The sequence below is a fragment of the Stegodyphus dumicola genome, chromosome 3, assembly GCF_044657685.1.
Source record: "Stegodyphus dumicola isolate Sdum_Otavi_A_Nest chromosome 3, ASM4465768v1".
In the NCBI taxonomy this organism is placed as follows: Eukaryota; Metazoa; Arthropoda; class Arachnida; order Araneae; family Eresidae; genus Stegodyphus; species Stegodyphus dumicola.
In genome coordinates, this window is record NC_140770.1 from 32,267,766 (window position 1) to 32,287,412 (window position 19,647).

The 19,647-nt window shown below is 32.6% G+C and overlaps 1 protein-coding gene across 1 annotated transcript in view; it reads right to left on the reverse strand.

The window, feature by feature from the left end:
* Positions 1-19,647, reverse strand: part of Cap-D3 (Chromosome associated protein D3) — a 99,938-nt gene that overhangs the window by 29,728 nt on the left and 50,563 nt on the right. The window contains exon 3 of the mRNA XM_085812716.1: positions 5,000-5,238. Within this exon, the coding sequence (XP_085668842.1) occupies positions 5,000-5,238 (239 nt within the window). The remainder of the gene's footprint in view (positions 1-4,999; positions 5,239-19,647) is intronic.

Consider the following 19,647-nt stretch of genomic DNA (forward strand, 5'->3'; position numbering starts at 1 on the left):
TGTATGTAATTACTTCATTAATACTTAAGTTACAATACATATTAAAAAAACTGCACATCCGATAGTGAAATAAAACAATAATGTGTATATCAGCAATATCTTATAATAAGGTATTACTACACAAATGTAAAAGAGTCAGCTCTAACTGACTGGGACATGTCAAAGCCATAACGTTTCAGGAGGGCATACTTACTTAGCATAAATAGTTATGTTTCAGCTTCACATCAAGATGGGCATGTAAAAAAAATAGAGAGTTAGGCCTTCTGTGCCATCAGTTAATGTTACAGTCTAAAATAAGAAATGGACAGAGATTGTAATACTCACGAAGTAGTAGTTAAAAATTTGTTTTTCCTTTACAGTGTCCCTTTTATGTGATGCAAAAATAAAAATGTAAAGTGTTGGAAAATTTAAATTGTGTTTTCATTTGAGACATAAAATTTTAGTCAACAGCCTCTGCCAAACAAGAAAACGTAGTAAGTTTTTCATTTTCTTACAAAATTAATAATAGAAACTGCATATGTCAATGGGTTCTGATAATGCTGATCAACAGTAGTCGATTGATTACAATAAGTAAAAGTAACAAATCTACAAAATACGTTCATTTCAATCATTTTAAAGAAAGAATTTAAAATATCCTTTCCTATTTAAATATTTGATTTACAGTAGCAATATATGTATTGTTCTCAGAGCTCATTATGGGTTTCATAAAAAATAGAGACGATTCAGCTAGTCATTGTTAAAATGCTATGTGATAATTTTTTATATGAGTTCCCAGAAACATGAATATTATTTGAAGATGTGAGGTTAACCCTTTGACGTGCAGTGGTCGCACCCTGAAACCACAATTTTTTTAATTTTTTTTTTTCAGTGAAAACCAATTGATTACTGATCTTTTACCTCTAAATAACAAAAAATGACTGCAGAATCATATATTTTTTAGATCTTAGTACTTCAAATTGGATGAATTTTAAAATTCATTTTCAATGAGACAAAATAACTTCCTTTTATTAATATAAACAATTTTAAATTTCAAGTTTTTCATAACACATCATGATTTCTATAATAAACAATAAAAATAGTAATAATTAAACTGCATACATAAAACACCAATGTATATTTATGGCATTTGCTTTGTGGTTTCAGGGTGCGACCACTGACTCACTAGAGTATTGTGTCACAATGCTCACAATCCTTTAGAGCAACGATAGGCAAACTTCTCTGGTAGCGGGCCAAAAAAAAAAAAAAGTTTGGCGAGCCAAGATAAATTTTTACAAAATTTTAAAAACAATATACAAGTATTACAAATGAAATATATTAATGAGATGAATGAAATTGCGATTTCATTTTTAAAAGTTCCTTATATTGAGGTTCGCAGTGAGATGTACTAATTCAAAGGAAAGAGGCGAAATGTACTTCTGTCAGTCTACTTCTGAAATAAGTCTTTCTAAGGTTCATAGTTAAAAACACTTGTTCACATACAGATAGAGGACAAATACGAACATCTATGAAATAATGGAAAATCTTTATTAATAAGGGGTTGGATCACCCTTTGACTGAAGTACAGCTTGAATGCAACGTGGGATAGATGCATAAAGGTCATGGACAATATTTAAAGGAATATTAAGCCATTCCTCCTGCAGAGAGGTCTCTAATTCCGAAAGTCTGGATGGAGATGGAAATCGAGAATGAAGTCTCCAAATATGCCCAAAAATGTTCAATAATATTAAAGTCCGAAGACTGCGGAAGCCAAGCGAGATGTTCAACTGCATCGTCATGCTCTTTGAACCATTCTTGAATACACCTAGCAGTGTGGATAGGGGCATTGTTGTCTTGAAAAAGCGGTCTCCCCAGGGAATACAATCTGGACAAAAGGATGGACATGATCCCCAAAAACCCTTCTATCCCTACCAGCCAGCTTAGACTTTCGGCCACTGTTGTGCTTTGATGATGTCATCTAACCCTCTTTCGTGTACGCTGTCATAACAGCTGATACACCTTACTCCTTGCAAACCCCACAAGGTTTGCTGTTTCTGTAACCGATGTTCACTTAAACATGCTCCAAATATCATTCCTCTTTGGAACTCTGACAGGTCTGACATTTCAACTTCTCACAGACAGTTCGATCAAAGCATGCAATGCAGTGTATATAAGATGAAGCAAACATAGCACTGATTTTCTCTTCGTGAGATATTAAATTTGGGAAACTTGCTTTTAATAATGATTTGTAAAACTTTAACTTTGGCATATTTAGAAACAATTGCTTAAGATGATTGTTAGATTACAACTGAGTTAATACAAGCTGCAAATCTGACCTCACTGCTTCCAATTTATGCTAAAAGGCATGGAAAAAATATCCAATTCTGTTTGAATGGCACTGAAATCTTGAAACCTGCGTTCGAAATCAGAATGCAGTTTTTTCAAGCCATATTCATAATTCTTAAGCTTCTCTTCATTTACTGAGGGTATTGAATTAAAGCTCGGGAAATGAGACAAGTCGTTCTTAACTAGCTGCCCAGCAAACAGAATAAGTTTCAGTTTGAAAGCTTTGAAATGGGCCCAGATATCGTTGATGAATTGATTTTTCCCTTGCATCTTGATATTCAAATTGCTCACATGACAAAGAAGATCTGTGAAAAATGCAAAGCCAAAAGCCATTCTGTATCTTCTAACATTTCACACTCCCCAGAACATTGTTTCTCATGGAACAATGACACAATGTCTTCGTTCAGCTGTTATACTCGCTCGAAAACACATCCTGCACTAAGCCACCTTACTTTCGTATAATAGAGTACATTAGAGTATTCAGATTGCACGGACTGAAGAAAATCTCGAAATTGCCTGTGAGTACGCCCACGAGTACAAGCTTCACAACTGCATCAAGCACGGGTTTAATAGTCAGTGCATATTTACAAAGAGCAACTTGATGTATAACACAATGTAGAAAAACAACACTGTTCGCGGGATAGTTTTGATTAAAGAGTCCAAGAAATCCAGATTTTTTTTCCCTGTCATATTTGGTGCTCCATCAGTCGTAATATTACATATATTTGTTACAGGCACTTTAAAAGTTAAAAGCTCTTCCTGGAATTCACGAAAAATATTGCATCCCGTTGTAGTTCTCTTTAAAGAATGCATGCCCGCCAGTTCTTCGGTAATTTCAAAGTTCTCATTAACACCTCTTATAAATAATACTAATTGAGCAGTATCATTTATATCAGTGCTTTCATCCATAGCTATGGAGGAAAATTTAAGATGTCTTCGATTCTAGAAGTCACCGTTTTTCAAGATAAGCTTACAGTCTCAAAATTATTTTTCTTGTCTGGACATAAAACACCACAAACTTTGAGCATGCATTGTTTAACCGACTCCCCATCACTGAGAGCTTTATTATTTTTAGCAGTATTCTATGCTACATTGTAACTTGCATATGTAGCTGCTTCCTAGATACTGTTTACCTTCGTGAAAACATTTTGACGGCTTAATAATTTTTTACACAAAGACCTTTTGTATTTTGTTTTCTTTCATATTCGGACATTGCTTCGTAATTGGAATTCTTATGCTTAGATGTGAAATGACAAAAAAAATGTTGTTATTTGAAGACTGCTACAGTTTCACTGCAGTTAAGACACATTGGTTTATTTTTTACAACTGTAAAAAAAATATTTCCAGGTCACTTTATCATTAAAAACACGGCACTCTGAATCAACTTTACGTGTCTTAGTAGCCATTTTGGGATTGAAATATTTTAGGAATAACGAATACGAATTTTATGAATACATTAGCTACACTATGCTTTTAATAATTTCACCACTATTCACAATGATGCTATATGTCCACAATATTTCCACACGCAATCAATAATATTAGAACTTGCTTCAAAAGAAAAAGCCGCTGGCTGGAGCTTAAAATGCTCAGTCTGCCACCTGTGAGGTCTAATTCACCTGTATTGGATTCCTATAGTCTGCTCACGGAGAAAGAGATAAGGCTTGTTGGCACCAGTCTATAGCTATAGCTAAAAAAGAACTTTGCTGGCTGAAGAAACTAAAAAAGAAAGGATTTGGCCCCCGGGCTGTAGTTTGCCCATCCCTGCTCTAGAGGCTCAGTGATCGCGCCTTGAAACCACTGCTCTTCAAAATGGCGTTTGCTGCTTTTCAAATAGGAATGTTTATTTTTACCCAGATATAGATAAGGGGCTTTGAAACCACAGGGTTATTTTATTACTAAACCATACATGCACTTGCCCAGTGAAAAGATCTTTCTTTTCCAAAGATTTTTTTCTCTGGCCTCAACACGCTTGCTTCCTATGCTAGTACTATGATTTTATAAATTATTTCGTGCGGTTTAAATATAATGTAAATATACTTTGCTATAATTAAAAATAGAAATTGTGTTAAAGTTTTATTTAAATTAAAAATATTTTCTAAATATTTTGGAACGAAATATGAATGAGTAACAAAAGATCTGTACCAAAGCAAAAAAGACCAAGCCCCCCCCCCATTAACATAAAAAGGAAACATTTCATGTGCCAGATGAAAAGAGACTAAATAACACTGGACTGGACATATACCAGTAAAATGCAGAGCCAGAAAGTGTATATTTTGTAGCACAAGGGAGAAACCTTATAGAACAAGATACATATGCGAAATGTGCAATGTGGGGTCTATGCATGTACCAGAAAGACAAAACATGCTTTGAACAGCGTCACAAAAAATTTTTCTTTGACATTTAAAAAAACACAGAGTTTTTTTATCCTTACTGAGTTTTTTATCCATTTATCTGAACATCTTTATTATGTAGATTCTTATGTTTTCACTGCTATAGAAAAATTACATAAATGCTTAGTTTTTAATTTTTTCTGACGATTTACTTTGTAAAATAATGTAAAAAAATTACATATAATGCAATTCTTACATACATTCTTCATTTTTTAAAAAATCTAATTTTAGGATGTTTACAATTATTAAAATTAATAAAAGAACTGCAAATTAAAAATGCTTACCTCCAATAACTCTAAGTTTTCCCTCTGGTAAACTATTGAGCGCATAGCCAAGAACTTTTAATACGAGATCCATGAAGTCAGGGAAATTTTCAGTATTTGTATATTTTTCAGTATCTTCAATATGTGAACAGATTTTTGGAGGTAGTTTAGAATATGCTGCAAAAATAGATAAGTAAAACCAAATGCACTTGTCCTTATCTTTTCCAAAATGCTTTTCCAGTTGCCCAACTACCTGATATCTAAGAGCAATTGAAAAACAAGAAAAAAAAAGTCAACTTTATAGTATGTAAATATATTTTAATAATTAATTTAAATATTATTATTTCCTAGGAGATGAAAAGAAAATATAAATGTAATGGAAAATTATTTAAAATAGGAGGTTTTTATAAGTGAAAATCTCAGCAAATTCTGTATGTAAAGCATAAGTTGAATTATGTCTTGAATTTAATGAATTTAAATTTAAGACTTCAGATTTATTAATATTATTATCTATTAAACAATATGTGCCAACTAATCTTTCCGTTCATTGGCACATCCACAATTACATGAATGTTAAAGATACTACAGCAAACAAGAATCAGCTGCAAGTTGTATAAATTTGCAAGACTACAGTTTCAAAGTATAAACATAACCTCTTTCTTCAGCTACCACAGAGAACAAGGCTTTGAGTATTTCATTGTCTCGTGTATTGAAATTGACGAGTTAATGTCACTTACTTGTCTAAAAAACAAACACATTTTGTTTTCTGTATTAAGTTGTAAAGTTTATTTAATTTTTTTAACCAGTTATTTTACATTCAGAATTTTCACTGTCACTTTTCTCTTTTTTTTTCCTTGCCAAAATGTAAATTATGTAGCTCATGTGTATTTAAGTAGAGGTTTGTAATTGCAGTCAGAGCGTGTTCTGCCTATTGAAGGCTACATTGCTAAGTGCATTATTCTAAGAGAAGCATTCCTGTCTTCGGCCATGCATTTATATAACTGCTGATAGCATTTCATACCAGTGAAGCTTTAAAAGCAACTTCATAGTTAGATTACTTTGCATACCCTTTGGCTATTTTCTGCTTAGATTTAGATTTACACTGAATTTCTATTTTGAGTTCTTGCCCTAAATGCTGGCAGATTTGTAAGCACCAAGTGTACCTTCTCTTCATCTTACTAAAGGGTCTTTTACAGCCTTCTCAAGTCTCTGTAATACTTTAAAGACATAGTGATAAATTGCTTACAGGCTTATTCAGGACTAGTCATAAGTTACACTTAGTAAAAGGCATTATTACAAAGTATTACCCGAGGGATTAATTATGGGAAGCCCTCTTAGTTCTGTTTTTTTCCCTGACATTTATAATAATTATTATGAATCCAAATTATTTGAAATATTAAATCTCCCAGTTTGATTCTGCTACACTGATGATCCTCTGTTTCATGGTATTGAAAAGGATTTAGAGTTTTCTCAATAATGAATTCCATTGATTTTGCTATTCAGTACATTTCTGAACTTAAGACATACAACTACTTTCCATTTTTCAACATCCTGGTCACATGTATACGTATAATTTTTGTACTACTGTGTATTGTAAACCACACTGTAAACCACACCTTCGACCACATTTCAAATTCTGCCATTTCACTAAACAGAAATAAATTTCATTTTTGGTACACTCCAAGTTTCCTCCTCATTAAGAACTCAATTACTTAGGAACAAAATTGCAACTGACAGCAGATTTTTCACTCTGTAATACTGGCCAAGCAGTTAGAAATATTTTCATCTCAGCACAATTAAAAGCATTATTTCATTTTCGAGCAATTTTAAGAATTTGATAGCAAGTGGTTTCTTTCCATCGAAAAGTTATAAAAATGTATGTATTTGGAAGTTTAACTTTATGCTTTTTTTTTTTTTTTTTTTTTTTTTTAATACCAGTAAAATTCCCAGTTTCTTACTTAGAGGCTTATTTCAGATATAAATTCTTGAGGTATATATAGTATTCCTTGCCAATGTGACATAATATACATTGTGGCAATCTGATGTTCGACTGCGTGTGCAGCCAATCCACATCATGTGGTTTATGTAAAAACTGCTAGTGTGGCAGTGAACTAGCTCACTTCACCCTTAGCTGGAGCATAGGATGCTTGAATTTTAGTTTAGTAGATTTTGTTATTTCATTCTGTTATTAAAAAGTTATCCGAAGCACAAATTCAAGACTCTGAAATTCAAAATTACTTATCTCAATCTTCACCAGCTTTTAAACTTGAGAAACATTACTTTCCTTTAGAAGATGTTACTCTTTAATGTAATACGGGCACAGCTTTACCTCGACCGTTCATACCTGAATCTTTTCGCTCTAAAATATTTCAGAAGATTCACTGTCTTTCTCATGCCAGTATTTCAGCTTCAACAAAGCTAATTACTAAGTGCTATTTTTGGCCTAATATGAAGAAATTTATTAAAACTGCAGCTCAATCATGTCTACAGTGCCAACGTTCTAAAATTCTTAGGCATACGAAATCACCGCTGGGTACCTTTTCCTTGCCTGATGCAAGATTTGCGCATATCCATATTGATTTCATAGGTCCTCTTCCACCGTCTGGAGGTAACGTTATTGTATGACAATTATTGATAGGTTTACCAGATGGCCAGAAGTCATACCTACTGTTGACATGTCAGCTCAGACGACTTGTAAAGTGTTAGTGCATAAATGGATAGCAAGATTTGGCTGCCCGGTATCAATAACAACTGATCAAGGCCGAAATTTTGAATCTCGCTTATTTAAGGATTTAACGAAAATTTTGGGTACACATCGCATTAGAACTACTGCTTATCATCCTCAGTCCAATGGACTGATTGAGAGATTTCATAGGCAACTTAAAAGTTCAATAATGGCTCAATAACAACCCAAAATGAACTGAAATCCTGCCTATTGTTCTGTTGGGTATTATATCTGCCATTAAGAAAGTTATAAATGCTACTTGTGCTGAACTTGTCTACGGTACTACACTTAGATTACCGTCAGATATGATGAATGCTACAAATATTGTATCGCCTACTGAATCTTATGTGTCACAACTTCGATCAGTCATGCATTTAGTTAGACCTATTATAATCTCTAGGCATATTCAATCACCAATTTATGTACATCCAGCACTTCAAACCTGTTCTCATGTATTTCTGTGTATCGATTCTGTTAAACCACCTCTAACTCCACCTTACACTGGTCCTCATACCGTGGTTAAACGAATGGATATAAATTTTATTATTGAGGTAAATAACAAAAAGATTACAGTTACAATCGATCGTTTGAAACCAGCATATATGTTGTTAGAATGTATAAATTCACTTGTAATTTCTCAGTTTCCACAAGAAGTCTGCAAAGACTCAAAAATTGTTCCAAAACAAGTAGTTACCCAAAGTGGACGTCGTGTTCATTTTCCTAAAAACTAATTACTGTAATATGATTAAAGTTTTCTCTTGTGGTTTGCTGCAAATGTTACAGTGTATAGATACTTGATTTTTTTTTCGCATACGTACTGAGAGTTATATAAAATGCTTATCAACTTTTCATTATTTTTGTTTAACTAAGTTATGCATTGTATGGGTATACATTCCAATCAGAATTGTAAATGTATTATTATTATTCATATATTTGTATTTCTTTTTGTACGTACAATTTTATAGTATAATTTTTCAGTATAACTGTTATTCAAATGTGCATATCTTAAACTGGAAATTTACAGCCAACCCCTTTTGTGTCGTGACTGTGTCACTGAGGGGATACTCAATGGCATTCTGATGTTCGACTGCATGCGCAGCTTATCCACGTCATGTGGTTTATGTAAAAACTGCTAGCGCGGCAGTGAACTAGATCCCTTCGCCCTTAGCTGGAGCATAGGATGTTTGAATTTTAGTTCAGTAGATTTTGTTATTTCGTTCTGTTATTTCAGTTGTGTTTAAAGTTATGGTGCGTGTGAATAAAGGTTATATTTAAGGAAAAGGAGTCATGTCAATTCAAGAATATACACCAAGTAATAATACAATATACACCAAGAATAACCACCATAAGAATATACACCAAGAATAACCACCACGACACTATAACATTGATCAAACTAGGAGAGCCTTGAAATTTTGCTTTAAAGTGCATGAAACATATGCCAAAACAAAGAAACATATAAATCCTCCATTTCTCAATCTGCTAGTCAAAAACACACATTTTCTACTTCTCTGCAACCAAAATTATTCAAAAAACATCTTTTGTCGGCAACTTTAGATTTCCTGGAAGTGTTTCACATTCCTATTTTTTCTTTTTAATTCAAGTTAATGATTCCAATATTAATTCATCTTTACCTCTAGCAAATTATTTCATAGCTACTTTCACTTTTTGTCAACAGATGCATCAATCCAAAACAGGATTTCCTCTTTTTTGGATGAACTTTATTGAATTTTTCACTTATTATTATCATATGAAAATATGCTTCCCCTTTGTCAGTTTTCATTCCTACAGATGATGGAGCTTCTATTTAATCTTCAAAAGTACACTGTTGCAAATTTATGTAGCTTATAGTGATTCTTGTTGCTACAGCATCTTTTGTTCTTCAGTATACTGTTTTTGTTATAATTACATGGATGATGTGCATCTACTGAGGCTGAACGAATACAGAGACTGGATAATGTAAAATTAATAAAATATTTGCTTTACTCAAAATAAATGGAACACACAACTCTAAATTTAGCAAACGGTGTTACAAACAAATAAAGAAAGCCAAGTTACAGTTATCCTTTTATTTTTTACTAGCCCATAAACCAACTCCAAAAGGTAACATTCTGGTATTGACATACTTGAATGAATAGATGCAACATAAAGCTTTCTAGCAACCTCTGTAAAGAGATCTTATTGCACAAAATACACTTCCTCGTATTACCAAAAATCATGAATATGAAGTTGAATAATGGAAGATCTCCAGCACTTTTCAAGATTATTTACTTAGCTGTGGATGTTTGATTTTTACACTCACATTATCACAGCAAGAGCAATTTTTCTAATCAAAGGCATAAACTTTTCCATATAGCAAACAGACATCTAAAAGAAAGACATATTTAACCTAGTTTGCCAATAAGACAACTAACTGCCTTAACACTGTGGAAAATTTTTCAAAATACAGTCAAAAGTCGTTAATTCGGACACCCATAATCCGGAATGATCTATAATCCGGACCTCAAAGCTACAAACTTTCTTAGCTACAAACGTCACTTAAGACGCATGCGCATAGGCATTTACGCGTGCGCGTTAAGACTTTTATGGCTGCGAATATGAGTGTGCGCATGCGCGTAATACGTTTACGCATGCACGTTTAATGTATAACGGATGGTATAAGCTAAGCTAAAATTATCTAATTTAGTTAATGTTGCAGATTGCGTTGTTCCTTAATCTTCGAATTGGATCCGACTTATTATTTTTTGCAGACTGTTTCAGCAATTTTATAAAAGTAAGCTTGAACTTTCGATTATGTCAAATAGAATTTCCGATATATATTTACTAATATGTAAAGGATCTACAAAACGAAAGTATGTTTCGAAGTCCATTAAACAGAAAGTGGAATTGCTGCAAAAAAATGGATAAAGGTATACCCTTTCATTATCTAATCATTCCGAAATATGTTTATCAAATTCACATTGCTCTGCGAGGGGAGGGAAACGACGCGGCGCGCAATGAATTGGAAATTGATCTGTCAGCACTATCCTTATCTTCAGGGCAGATGTTTTTATTTTATTTGGCTTATAATTCCTTACTAAATGTAGTATTTCATCTCGATGTACTCCGTCTTTGATATGATTTAAATCAAATTCCTCGTCATTATAATTTGCTTTCAATAGTGAAGAAAGAGACACAGATGTTATTGAAAATGAAAAAATTTCGATTGACAAATTAGTCGGTATTCTCGACACAGCAATTATAGGACTTGAACAGCGGAACTTTGTAACTAAACAAGAAATTATGTCTGTTTAATAGAATTAAAGAGAAAGTATTATCACATGAAACGAAGCAACTTAAACAACTTACATTGAAAGAACTGTTTAATAAAGTAAACAAATAAATATTAAGCTTTTTCTTTTTGTAAATTTTGATACCCTTTAGATCATAATTGTTCTTTATTTCATAAATTACGGTTTCATATTTTTAATTTTATAATTTCTGCATGTCATCTTACCAGATTTAAACTGATGATCTATAATCCGTAAAAATCGATAATCCAGAATCGCCGAAGTCCCGACGAGTCCGGATTAACGACTTTTGACTGTACAGTACAAAGTCCGAGATCCATACGTCCAGTATCCAGAATAATCTAAATTCCAGACCTCAAGGCCACAAACTTTTTTTTTTCTTTTTTGTGTGCTTTACGCATGCACATTTGATTTTTCCTTCCATAATAAAACATGTGAAGAGTCCCGATTCTAAATTTCACTTAGCCACTAAATAAAATATCTTGTTTCTGGAAACATCGTTAATTTTACACCTACTAGTATTTTATATCTCTGACGTCGACCTTTGAAATCATTATTTATTATATTTTGCTTTCATCACCGCATGATAACTTGAGTAATGATTCTCTTCTTGATCACTGCATAACCTTTGGTTATTTTTCAACTCTTTTCTAGCACGCAGTCATCTGTCCAATTCACTTTTTGGCTTTGGTCCTTCTAGGCCACCCTCCTTTTTCTTCTACTTTGCCTCTGACTTTTCATCTGAGATTCTCTCCACGACCAGTGCTCATTATGTCATGCACCTTTGGGCATCACTTTGTTGAATCGGCAATGTTGTACCTAGCAATAGCCCGGTCATAATATCGAGTCTAAGTTTAATAATGACTCAGTGATGTCTAAACATTTTTTTTTTTTTTGTTAGTAATTGAATAACAAGAGTATGGCAACCTTTCATGCTGACATTATGCTTGGTGATGATTACAGATTTTAAGTTAAATGCCCTAAGAAATGTTGATAAGGAAAAATTTCTTTTCCTATTCTAAAAATAGATTTTATTAATGAAACTCATAGGCCAAAGATTACATTTAATGATATTTGAATTAAGAATAACTCATTCTAATTAATAATAACTAATAATTGTTGTTTATGTTGTTCACATAAACCCACAACCGGTGTCAGAGCTCATATGGCCACACCAGGCAGCAGAACTTGGAGAAAACAAATTTTTTTGAATTTGGAGAAGCACTAAGAGGCAAAATTAAGGGATGACGATTTTTTTATAATTTAGGAAAAGCACTGGGATCCAAAGTTTAGGGGTGGCAAAAATTTAGAACTTAGTGAGGCGCTTTGTAGCAGAATTTAGGACCCACAGAGACTGCATCAGGCAGTATCTAGTGCCTGCCCTAGATAAGGCTTAAGTATATGTGGAAGTTTATTTATTCAGATCTCAGATTAGCCTTAAGCATGTGCAAGAAATAGATGTACGTTTAATAAATGACTAAACTAATACAATTCAGTACACGATAGAAGCAAGACAATTTTTTTTTTTTTTTTTTTTTTAGCCAATCTTAGATACATAGCCAATAATGTATAAGCTAGGCTAAAATTATCTTTACTGATTCTACGGAATTTCAGTTAATGCGGCAGACTGTGCAGTTCCTTAAGTTTTAATTTGATCCATCTTATTATTTTTTGCAGACTGTTATTATTACAACAATTTTATAAAAATTAAAACTTGAACTTTCGATTATGTGGAAGAGAGATTCTAATTCTGGAGCCGCAAAAGGATCTATAAAGCGAAAGCATGTTTTGATGTCCATTAAACAAAATGCGAAAACAAAATGCAAAAATTTTGCTGCACAAAAATTGATAAAGGCTTATCCTTCTCAAAATTATGTGAGGAGTATTGCATTGGAAAGTCAACTATATATGACATACAAAAAAAAAGGGGGGGGGGAACATTTTGAATTTTTTGTGGATTCCGACACCCCACTCGCAATGAATAACAAAAAAGTTGTCTGTTATGCTTAAAGTGAAGCTCATGACAGAGTGATGATTGAATGGGTCAGACAGCATCGTAGCGAAGGCATGCCATTGACGGGTCCAATGCTAATGTATCAAGCCAAAATATTTCACAAAGAAATTAACTTAAAAACTGAGTGCTCATATTCAACAGGTTGGTTAACCAATTTTAAAAATTGCCATGGTATAAGGCAATTAAAAATTTCAGGTGGAAACTATTATCAGATGAATTCATTGAACTCATTACTAGTAAAAAATTATCTCTAGGACAAATTTACATAGCTGATGAAATTAGTCTTTTCTGGCAGTATGTACCATGAAATACCTTGACAACCTCTACAGAAAAGGCATCAGTCTAGTGTCAAAGATTCCAAAGCAAGTCTAACAATTTTAGCATGTGCAAATGCTGCAGAAACACACTAGTGCAAACTTTTTGTAATTGGAAAATGTACATGACCTTGAGCATTTAAAGGAGTAACAATATCCCCTGTTATATGTATGGTGCAAATAAAACAGCATGGATGACACAAGCATTAATGAATGAATGGTTTAAAAATCATTTTATATCCAAGGCTCGGCAGCATTTGAATTCGGTTAGTTTACCTGATGAAGCAAAAATAGTTCTGACTGTAGATAACTGTTCGGCTCATACTTCACTTAAAGTTTTAGTGAAAGATAATTTATCTATATTATTCCTTCCTCCAAATTGTACATCCATCATTCAACCTATGGATATCGTAATAGTGTGTGCACTGAAATGCAAATATAAAGTAGATTTTTAAAATCCATGTTAAATTTCTTGAACAATGGCAAGACTATTCAAGAACTTTTGAAATATTTTAGCATAAAATCTGCTGTGTGCAGCATCACAATATCGTGGAAGGATGTGTCTCCAGATACTTTTAAAAATGCTTGGCATAATTTATGGCCAGCTACCATATTTCATGTGGAGGATAATGAAGATGATAGCTGCGAATTTGAAGGTTTTCGGATATCGCAAACCAAAGGTGAAATTTTCAAGTTCATGGATTTTGTAAAGTAATGTGGAGAAGCAATAATTAATGAAGATGATATAACAGAAGTTTTTCATTACAATGACAATGCCCCAATCATCAATCAATTAACGGATGGCGAAATCTGTAGTATGCTTCTAGATCCAGTAAATACCGCTTTTGATAGTGATGAGAGGTGACAGAGAGGTTATTGAAAATGAAAAAAAATTCGATTGACAAGTTAGTCGGAATTTTTGACACAACAATTACAGGACTTGAACAATGGAACTTTGTAACTCAATAAGAAATTATATCTGTCTACAGAATTCAGAGAGAAAATATTAGCACAAAAAAGAAACTTAAACAACTTACATTGAAAGAAATGTTTAATAAAGTAAACAAATAAAGATTACACCTTTTTTGTTTTTGTATATTTTAATAATCTTTAGTCATAAATGCTCTTTATTTCATAAATATGATTTCATATTTTTAATTGTATAATTTCTGCATGCCATCTTACTAGATTTAAATTAATGATCCAATATCTGGAAAAATCCCAAATTTGGAATCGAGGAAGTTTCAACAAGTCCGGATCTTGGACTTTGTAAATATTATATAATATTGATTGATTCTCACTACCTTTGACTGAAAACATTTTTTATCTCCCCTTACACTTTCAGTGAGAAAAATGGAAAAGTTTTGCATCTCTTCTGTTAAGGAATAACATGCATCAAATAATTTTCTACAGAAAAATACAAGCACCAATACTGCTTATAAGCCACCATAAAAATTAAATGTGTTGATTTAACCTTCCATATCAACATCATTGTTCTTCTCAAGTATTGCCAGTAAAAGTTTTTAAAATATATCATTCAACGTTGTTATTTGTTCTTTGAAATAACTAAACTAGCTACATCTCAGATGCTTTATGAACAAATAAAAACTTACCAGGTCCTACACGTGATAAATGTCATGGTCATGTAATGCAATATAAAAGGCTAAAAAATTTGGAAAGACTCCATTATATGAGAGGGTGACATGTATTTTATTTAATGGTCATCTGTGAGAACAACTTAATTTGCATCCATCAAAGCTGCCTATATAAACATTTTTAAAAATAGCAGCAGATCTATTTTATGTCCTAGCAATGCTCCATACCATAAAATTTATGTTATAATAGTTAGAAAATTCTAGGATAGTCTAACTGCTATATTGATTTTCAAAAGGCTACTTTATAACTGCCTTTCATGCATGCAAAATATGGATATTTTGCTTCAAGGTAAGAGTAAAATGGAAATATTAACTTTTATTAAAACTTTAAGTTTGATAAGAAAAAGGTAATAATAATAAAATGCATAAAATTAAACTGAATTAAAGTGGGAAGTCAAGGATAAGTGCAGTTTACAGCATTAGCTTAAATTTATCAAAACCCAACCATTTCTTCTTTTTCCTGTTACACTAACATACGGAATTTATATGGATTGGAACCTTGATTCACTTATTGTGTAAAAGGTTAGATAAGATAAAAAAAAAATGTCAACCTTCTGCACACATACACATAATTATTTGAGAGAAAAAAATGAAAATCTGATTTGGTAGCCAGCGGGTGTTTAAAGTTTAAAGCTTTCATTTTTCAAAATGATTTGCTCATGGATTTTGAGGGCATATGCTCTGAGCGATGACAATGGCACAGACTTCCAAGCTGTAGCAGAAAATGCAGCAATATTCTAGCAATTATAAATTATTTGAGCCACTTGGAATGCAGTAATAGCAGTGGAAAACAAAAACAGCAGGCAATGTTCAAGATACAGGAAGTAGAAATGAAGATATCATATTAGATACTGGTATTATTATTGACATGTATTCTTATTGGAATTATTCAACTGCAACTGAATCCTTTGAAATTAAGTTATTTTATTTACAAAATTTTTCCCTCCTGATTTTCATACCACAAAATAGAAACAAAGGGAAGGATATGCAAGTAAATACAGTATACGTTGGTACACTTAGTATCGGTGCATATTATGTACAGTGAGTTTATTCTTTGCATGAGGCTCTTGGGCCTGTCCTGCATATTTTTCTATCATTTAGTATTTTCAGATACTAAACATTTTCTAGTAGATACTGTTGTACACCATGGCCTTAGAATATCCTATACCAGAGGTGAGGAATGTGCAGCCTCTGTGAGTTTCTTGTACGGCCTCTAGCTCTTTTATTAATTAATATTTAGTTATATAAATTACGATAATTTGAATATTAAAGAATTAAATAATGTGAGCCTTTTGCATCAACAAAATCTTTGAGCAAAAATAACCATTTTGCAAGGCACTCTGGATAGAAATATTTCGATTTTCAACTATATTCACGTAAATGCAAGGTGTCATTGCGCAGATGATAAATTTAGACAAGAAAACATACGGTGTTGATGTATCATACTACTGCAAGGTTCGCTGGCTATCAACAGGACAGGTTTTGATAAGTTTTAACTTTATGGCAACATTATCAGGAACAGGAAACACTATGTGATCTTTCAGATGAAGCATTTTTCAGAAAGATTGCATTTTTGTCTGATATTATGACAAAACAAAACAATTTAAATATTTCCTGCAAGGTAAAACGAAGCATATTAATGAAATGTGTCAAAAGATACAAGCATTTAAAAAAAAAAAAAAAAAAAAAAAAACCTAACATTTTTCAAAACACTGCTCACTTGCTCTGATATATCTGCGGCACACTTTCCGAAACTAGCAAAAATGTAAAATAAAAACATTCGATGAATCTGTAGGTATCTTGGATTTTTTACTAGGAGAATATGCTGAAAGATTTTCAGATTTTGACAAGCACACGTCTGCTATGAAACTGGCATTTGAAGCACATTTAGTAGATATATCCAAAGCTCCTACAGAACTACAAATGGAGTTATTTGAGTTGCAGGAAGATAGTATTCTTAAATTCCTTTTTGACACTAAAAAATATTCCATAGAAATCAGAACAAGTGCTGTTCAACATCCGTGTCTATGAGAGCATGCAGGCTGTTTACTTTCCTGCTTTGGAAGTACTGCTGTGAGTCAACATTTTCTCTCATGACAAAATTAATACTAGTTTAAGAATGCAAATTACAGATCCTTATCTACTATTTAGGATCTACTGAGGCTGTGAGTCACAAAAAGTTGCTGCAAATATTTAGTTACTTTCAGGCAAGAAAGAAATGCAAGTATCCCACTAAATAAAATTTTCCATCGGATTTTAGCATTATTTTACATGCTGTTGCTATGCTGGTTTTTTATAACCATAGTGATGAAACTATACAAAAACTATAATAATTTCACAAAAGTTTCATTATAGGTATATGAACTTATGCAGCCTCCTAATTTAATGCCTAATTTAAATGTGGCCTCTCATGGTAAAAATGTTACCCACCTCTGTCCTATACATTTCTGGATTTGGTTCTAGACTATGCATGCCAATACATCTATTAAATACTCTAATCATCTGATAACTAAAATGCAGTAGAATGTACTTTTACCATCCACAGACAATAACCTGATGCAAGTGACATCTAATAAACGTTTTTATGTGATTATGGCAAAGAGTTGAGGGCTATCTGCCTAAGGGGAGAGATGCCTTTGTGGAGGACTTACTAAGGCTTGTATACACATTACACATGGAGAAAACCACGAAAATGCTTATGAAGCCAGCCTATTCGCAGGATTCAAACCTTGAAGCGATTTACCAGTGTTCAGCGACTTTACCGCTCGGCCACTAGTGGGCTATCTAATAAACGAATGAATCCCATAAGATGAAAACTCCATCATAGTAGTGCTAATTAGTTATAGTATTTATTTCATTATCTAGACCTATGCCTATCCAGTTCTATAATAGTTCCACAAAAATTACTAGAAAAATTATCAATATATCAATCCATTTTCATCAAATATTTTTGGCAAGATATGATGTTTCTGCTTTTTATCAGGTTAGTTTATATTTAGTATTACTGAAGACTAATTTCATTAGTAAACAGGATCTTATCCCAACTATTTAGTAATTCAAGTCTAGTAACTTCTGCATCAATGTAAACTATGTCTCTGATGAGATAATAATAAGACATAACTTACTGATATTCAAGCACTGGTCCATTGAGTCAGTATAGTATAGCATAGTATAGTATAGTATAGTATAGTTACTATAGTTGTTTTGCTGTTACGTAGACCAGAGGTGGCCAAACTTTATGTCAGTAAGAGACACTCAGAAATCTATAATGCCATATTTACATGATTTCAAAAGTAGTGAAATAGGCTTCAAGTGGAGAGGGGAAAAAAATAAAACATACGATTCTAAACTATCTTTCATTGCTTGCCTTATTTTCTTTTGGACAATGAGTAGTTTTGGTTTACCGTCTTTCCTACTTATACTTTATTTCCATAAAAGCTGCATCACTCGCCAGCAAGAGCCGCACAATGTGCACCCCTGTCATATATGAATGTCTTTTGTCCTGTCACAGCAGACTGAGCAACCCTCACTCTGCTGACAGTTGCTGGGAGATGACACATAGATCAGTGGCATCCCTTCTATCACTTACGTATTAGTAATATCTCTTCTTATTCATACACAAATAATTCTTTTATTTTGCGTCATTTTATTTGCGTAGAGCAGCAGGGTAACAGTAAACTAATTTCTATATAGTAAATTTTCAACATGCAGAGGATGCAAAATATGTTTGCCCAGTCAGTATGGCAAACTTTTTCCTACCTCTGTAACCATGACTTAACTTTAATAGACTCTAAGTTTTGAGTTCAAATGGTAGTTGCATAGACTATTTTAGTCCATACTATATTTTGTAAAAGGTGCTTGAAATTTTAATGCTTTATTATATGTTTTCAAAGTAGTATATCACTGCTGTGAATTCTAATGAATTTTAGATTTCAGCAAAGAAGGTATTTGCCATCTGCACACTCATTTACAGAAACGGTAGATGAAACTTCAAGTTGAGTATTCATTGTTCCTTTATTAAACATTTTGAAATAATTAGCATCACCTAGGAAGGTGCAATACTATTTTCCTATTATTGAAAAATCTAATGTGTTGATCAAATATATTAAGTATTGAATATTTTGAAACATTATGATTGGTTAAAAATGAGTGAAGAAATTATTTCTAAATTGAAAAAGAAATGCGGTACATCCCGATCAGCAGTTACTAAAATTCCTAATAAGATAAAGTCTTATCTTTCCAAAGATATAATTAATTTAAATGAATTGGAAGAAAATTTAGGACTACTGAACTTTAAGGCCAATATTTTAAAATGTGTTGAAAGTGACTTAGAAATGGTTTTCAAATCGGAAGAAATTGAATCTCACTTAGAAAATGTTGATCAATATCTAGATAAGATAATTTTATGCAAATTTAGAGACAACAAGAAAATTAGTGAAATTAAAAATCAAAATTTATTGATCAATTTACCTTTGAAAAGTTCACAAAATTTAAATGAAAAAACTCCTCTGAGGGAATACGCTTCTAAAGAAACTGTTTATGTGAAACTTCCTAAGCTCATGATTAATAAATTTCATAGTGACACAAGTATGTAACTCATATTTTGGAGCTCATGAATATGCGGTACATGAAAACGAGTCTCTAATGAAAGCTGATAAATTTAATTATCTG